This window comes from Salmo salar, chromosome ssa23, assembly GCF_905237065.1.
Source record: "Salmo salar chromosome ssa23, Ssal_v3.1, whole genome shotgun sequence".
NCBI classification, from domain to species: domain Eukaryota; kingdom Metazoa; phylum Chordata; class Actinopteri; order Salmoniformes; family Salmonidae; genus Salmo; species Salmo salar.
The window spans coordinates 39254899-39260824 of record NC_059464.1 but is presented as its reverse complement, the minus strand read 5'-3'; the positions used below and the strand labels follow the sequence as shown (position 1 = coordinate 39260824).

The following is a 5926-nucleotide window of genomic DNA, read 5'->3' as shown; positions in this document are numbered from 1 at the left end:
AAACTCATAACGGGCTGTCATGTGCCTTTCACAGAGGAGTGGCTTCCGTCTGGCCACCAGAAAGGCCTAATTGGTGTAAAGCTGCAGAGATGGTTGCCCCTCTGGAAGGTTCTCCCATCTCCACAGATGGGTTCTCACATCTCTCTAGAGCTCTGTCAGAGTGACCATCAGGTTCTTGGTCACCTCCCTTACCAAGGCCCTTCTCCCCCGATTGCTTAGTTCGGCTGGGGGGCCAGCTCTATGAAGAGTTGTGGTGGTTCCAAACTTCTTCCATTTAAGAATGATGGAGGCCACTGTGTTCTTGGGGACCTTTCAATGCTGCAGACATTTTTTGGTACCCTTCCCCAGATCTGTGCCTCAATACAATCCTGCCTCGGAGCTCTACGGACAATTCCTTCGATCTAATGGCTTGTTTTTTGCTCTGACATGCACTGTCAATTGTGAGACCTTATATAGACAGGTGTGTGCCTTTCCAAATCATGTCCAATTAATTGAATTTACCACAGGTGGACTCCAATCAAGTTGTATAAACGTCTCAAGGATGATCACTGGAAACAGGATGCACCTGAGCTCAATTTCAAGTTTCATAGCAAAGGGTCTGAATCATTTTTATTATATATACCAAAATAATTTCCCCCCCTTTTTCTCCCAAATTTCATAGTATCCAATTACATTTACATTTTAGTCATTCAGCAGACACTCTTATCCAGAGCGACTTACAGTAGTGAATGCATACATTTCATATTTTTTTTTTTTTCTGTGCTGGCCCCCCGTGGGAATCGAACCCACAACCCTGGTGTTGCAAACACCATGCTCTACCAACTGAGCTACAGGGAAGGCCCCCAAATTGGTAGTTACAGTCTTGTCTCATCGCTGCAACTCCCGTATGGACTCGGGAGAGGTGAAGGTTGAGAGCTATTTGTCCATCCAAAACACAACCCAACCAAGCCACACTGCTTCTTAACTCGGAAGCCAGCTGCACCCTTCATTATGACCAGAAAACCATATTTAACACCAGTAGTTCAGTGCAGCCTGTAATGGTGTGGTATAGGCTACTATTCTTACTATAGGATGTGTGATGCTCTATAACGTAAGTTGCATCGTTTCAGTCCAGCGATTCACAGGACATTTTCTAGGGGCTAGCTACAATACTTTGGGAAGGACTGCTTCAATGCCCGCCCCCAGAGGTTGATGGGAAATTGTGCAAGTCATCGTTTGGTATTAAAAGGTTAAGATGTTTCTTGTGGATGGTAATAGCCTAAAGCCTTATTCACACTGCAGGCCTTAATGCTCAAATCAGTTTGACTACAGACTGTCCAAACAAGTTGCAAATTGGAAGTGTTCAGACCGCAGTCATTTGCTGACAAGGCAACACTAGTTGTCATAGTTACAGGTTTGTGCAGTGTTGTAGGCTGATAAGACACAAGTACCGCCAATAACTCAGAAGTTCTGTAGCAAGCTAAGGTGACAATGCCTGCCATGGACTTTAACCAGTTGCTTTGAATGTTTCAAATCCTATGGTGAAAATACTTATTCAAAGGACATAATCTAACTTTCAAAACAAGCTCTTTTTGGCTAGCAGTAACCTAGCTAGGTAGCCCTTTAGCACATTCACCAATTTGTTTGTAAACAAGCTTAGCTACCACCTCTTGTTAAACTGTCAGAGTAGCTAGCAAGCAAAAGATAAGTACTTCATTTTAGACCTAGTTACAGTGGGGGAAAAAGTATTTAGTCAGCCACCAATTGTGCAAGTTCTCCCACTTAAAAAGATGAGAGAGGCCTGTAATTTTCATCATAGGTACACTTCAACAATGACAGACAAAATGAGAAAAAAATCCAGAATATCACATTGTAGGATTTTTTAAGAATTTATTTGCAAATTATGGTGGAAAATAAGTATTTGGTCAATAACAAAAGTCTATCTCAATACTTTGTTATATACCCTTTGTTGGCAATGACACAGGTCAAACGTTTTCTGTAAGTCTTCACAAGGTTCTCACACACTGTTGCTGGTATTTTGGCCCATTCCGCCATGCAGATCTCCTCTAGAGCAGTGATGTTTTGGGGCTGTCGCTGGGCAACACTGACTTTCAACGCCCTCCAAAGATTTTCTATGGGGTTGAGATCTGGAGACTGGCTAGGCCACTCCAGGACCTTGAAATGCTTCTTACGAAGCCACTCATTTGTTGCCCGGGCGGTGTGTTTGGGATCATTGTCATGCTGAAAGACCCAGCCATGTTTCATCTTCAATGCCCTTGCTGATGGAAGGAGGTTTTCACGCAAAATCTCACGATACATGGCCCCATTCATTCTTTCCTTTACACGGATCAGTCGTCCTGGTCCCTTTGCAGAAAAACAGCCCCAAAGCATGATGTTTCCACCCCCATGCTTCACAGTAGGTATGGTGTTCTTTGGATGCAACTCAGCATTCTTTGTCCTCCAAACACGACGAGTTCAGTTTTTACCAAAACGTTATATTTTGGTTTCATCTGACCATATGACATTCTCCCAATCCTCTTCTGGATCATCCAAATGCTCTCTAGCAAACTTCAGACGGGCCTGGACATGTACTGGCTTAAGCAGGGGGACACGTCTGGCACTGCAGGATTTGAGTCCCTGGTGGCGTAGTGTGTTACTGATGGTAGGCTTTGTTACTTTGGTCCCAGCTCTCTGCAGGTCATTCACTAGGTCCCCCCGTGTGGTTCTGGGATTTTTGCTCACTGTTCTTGTGATAATTTTGACCCCAGATCGAGGGAGATTATCAGTGGTCTTGTATGTCTTCCATTTCTTAATAATTGCTCCCACAGTTGATTTCTTCAAACGAAGCTGCTTACCTATTGCAGATTCAGTCTTCCCAGCCTGGTGCAGGTCTACAATTTTGTTTCTGGTGTCCTTTGACAGCTCTTTGGTCTTGGCCATAGTGGAGTTTGGAGTGTGACTGTTTGAGGTTGTGGACAGGTGTCTTTTATCCTGATAACAAGTTCAAACAGGTGCCATTAATACAGGTAACGAGTGGAGGACAGAGGAGCCTCTTAAAGAAGAAGTTACAGGTCTGTGAGAGCCAGAAATCTTGCTTGTTTGTAGGTGACCAAATACTTATTTTCCACCATAATTTGCAAATAAATTCATTACAAATCCTACAATGTGATTTTCTGGATTTTTGTTTCTCATTTTGTCTGTCATAGCTGACGTGTACCTATGATGAAAATTACAGGCCTCTCATCTTTTTAAGTGGGAGAACTTGCACAATTGGTGGCTGACTAAATACTTTTTTTCCCCACTGTACATGTTACAAAAGCTCATGAACAAAACACACTCAAGACAAAACCCTTCAAATCCATACACATATTTTTTTAATCATCCATAATGTATTTTTTCAGCAGGAAAGTCAGTCCAAATTATTAAATAGGCCATCAGTCAAGAAGCTTTTCTTTGATGTTGAGAGGACCAATTGACGCTTCTTGCTCCCACCGGAAACCTAGGAAGAACAGAAAACCATCCTGATTTGATTTATTAGGATCCATTAGCCGACACCAACAGCTAGTCTTACTGGGGTCTAACATAGCGAGAAAAAAAACAGACAAAATACTTTACATACATTACGCAGAGGGTGCACTTAATTCCAGCCCAGCACTAACTGAATGCAGCCAAGGGCGTAGGTGAATCAAGTCTGTAGGTACTTGAGTAGGACAAAAATGGCACCCCAGGCAATCAACAGGAATGACAAACACTGGACTGTAGTGCCCATGTACCTGGATCCGGTTCCCTTCTCATGCCACAGTCTGTGTCACAACAGCCACACACCTGGTCTTTCCTACTGGCCTCGCTCCATCTATGGAAAACAGTGTTGCATATAGTATGTCGCAGCATTGGTACCACGTAAGAATTAGTATATTTGACATTAATTCAAAGCAACGTCATGTTGGGTACAACACCAGCCATATTGGGCATAGCATACTTAATTTATGATTGAAGTTCATCAAAACAGCCAATTCTATACATTTGGACATTCCGAAGCTAATTTGCAGAAGATGTCAGGATTAACTACTCACTGAGCCAGTGTTCACAACATGAAACCTAAAGGCTTCTATCTGGAACTGGAGCGTGTCATCCATGGTGCGAGGTCTGAACTGGGACCTGGAGCCTGTCAGCTTGGTGTCGACCAGACACCTGAAGGCGACAAAAATATCAAAATTAGACTACCTACACTGCTGAACCTCTGGAGGGCCGTGTAGCTGAAGCGTGGGCAGGCAGGTGGGGGGGGGGGTATTTAAGCAAATAGTCTTTGATCTAGATCAAGTAACTTACAAAGGATACTCACCCACGGTTCTCGATGAAGGCATATCTTGGGACAGTGTTGGTGTTTGGGATGACTGTGGCTACACAGTTGTCCACAAAGACTCGGAGGGGCACATGGTAGAACTGGACGACAGAAGCTTCAAAGTTAATATTATCTCCAAGGACGTACTCTTTGCTGGGTCTCTCCAACTGCCAGTTGTCTGTGAATACAAGTTAATTGCTGTCATTTTCTTTTCTGGGGTAGCCACCTCATTCTAATAACTCAGTGGCGGTTACATTTCCCAGTTGGCAAGACTCACCAACAGTTCACAAACAAGTGCAGAGACAAAACTTAAGTCAGTGCCTGTCACGATCAATGACAATAAGGCAAGGACAAGCCGTTACTCACCAGTCACCATCCTCAGGGAGAAGTAGAGGAGCTCCTCTGCAACCTTAGTGGAGGCATAGGGATTCCAGGTGGGCTTCACTGAATCACTGCTCACATCATGATTTCTGTAAAGGAGTCTTTAAATGTGAAACCTAATGTCCAAGGAAGTGTTTCCAAAGTTGATTGAACTGACAAAAAAACACAATGCAGGTGTAGTCAACTCACCTTTGATAGTGGCACTCAACCAAGACCACCACTTCCCTAGTCCGAACAATGGGGCTGCTGCCCAGAGTGGCTGGTGTATAATGGAGTGTGAAGACATAGACAAGTGAATCTTCAGTCAACTGGGATCAGAGCAGGAAACGACATTGTGAGAAAATCAATGGTAGTCAACCTAGAAAAGTCACAACGATGCTAATACTCAATGTTACCGTCAGAGTGCTGCCACATCCGTGCAGCTCAGTGACAAAGATCCGAACTTGAGCGGAAGCATCCTCCCCAGTGACAGCACAGCCTCCCAAGGTAAGATCCGCTGGGTGAATGAGTTGGCCGATACCGAGCAGATCTCGCTTGACTTCCACATGGGCAGCAGTCTCCCCACATTGAACTGCCACACTATTGGCAGGTCCAGGCAGCAGTCTCTGCTCATCAATAGCCAGCTGCACCTCTTTGACTGGATCTTCAGGAAATCTCCAGGTCAAAGACTCATTGAAGTTCTGCTTTGACTGGAGGAAAGGGTTTTGAACTTGCGTCGGTGTCTGGACCCTGGCGGGCCATTGCACAGGCCTTGGTTGAAAGCTGGCTGGTTCTGGTGCAGGCTTATACTGTGGAACAAATCTCCCAGGGGCATGTGCAGCTTGACTGTGTGATTCTTCACCCCGATAAATCTTCTCAACTTTAGCTATACAGCTAACGGTAAGAAGCAGAAGGATTTTAATACAAAATTCCATTGTTCTGTATTTTGATCACGATTCGTTTTCTTTTTTTTCGCTATGTTATATATTTCTTGATTATTCTTATATGTTAACAACAACCATAGTGTCACTGAACTGCCATTTTGTATCCCTTTGTCTTAGTTTGACCACCCATTGTTTGATTTACAGAATGATCTTCCAGACATGTTACACAGCTGCACATGACTACAATCGGAACTGAATGTATCTCAATAATTTAAACCAGGGCTCTCCAAATCTATTCCTGGAGAACTACCATCCAGTAGGTTTTCAATCCAACACTAATCTAGCACACCTGATTCTAATA

The 5926-nt window shown here is 43.9% G+C and overlaps 1 protein-coding gene across 1 annotated transcript; it reads right to left on the bottom strand.

Annotated features, from left to right (window-relative positions):
* Positions 1-4040: 4040 nt before the first annotated feature.
* Positions 4041-5702, bottom strand: LOC106584578 (zona pellucida sperm-binding protein 3-like). The gene is made up of 5 exons (XM_014170015.2): positions 5098-5702; positions 4892-5010; positions 4688-4791; positions 4322-4499; positions 4041-4170 (listed from the first exon to the last, which is right to left on the bottom strand). Exons 1-5 carry the CDS (start codon positions 5614-5616, stop codon positions 4041-4043), a joined length of 1050 nt encoding a protein of 349 aa, XP_014025490.1. The 5' UTR covers positions 5617-5702.
* Positions 5703-5926: the final 224 nt, after the last annotated feature.

Excerpts from the sequence above, each read along its gene's own strand:
- LOC106584578 (XM_014170015.2), bottom strand. The coding sequence starts at position 5,616 with ATGGAATTTTGTATTAAAATCCTTCTGCTTCTTACCGTTAGCTGTATA. Across the intron at positions 4,792-4,891 it reads GTTGAGTGCCACTATCAAAG|AAATCATGATGTGAGCAGTG; the intron begins GTGAGTTGACTA and ends ACTCCTTTACAG. Across the intron at positions 4,171-4,321 it reads GCCTTCATCGAGAACCGTGG|GTGTCTGGTCGACACCAAGC; the intron begins GTGAGTATCCTT and ends TGTCGCCTTCAG.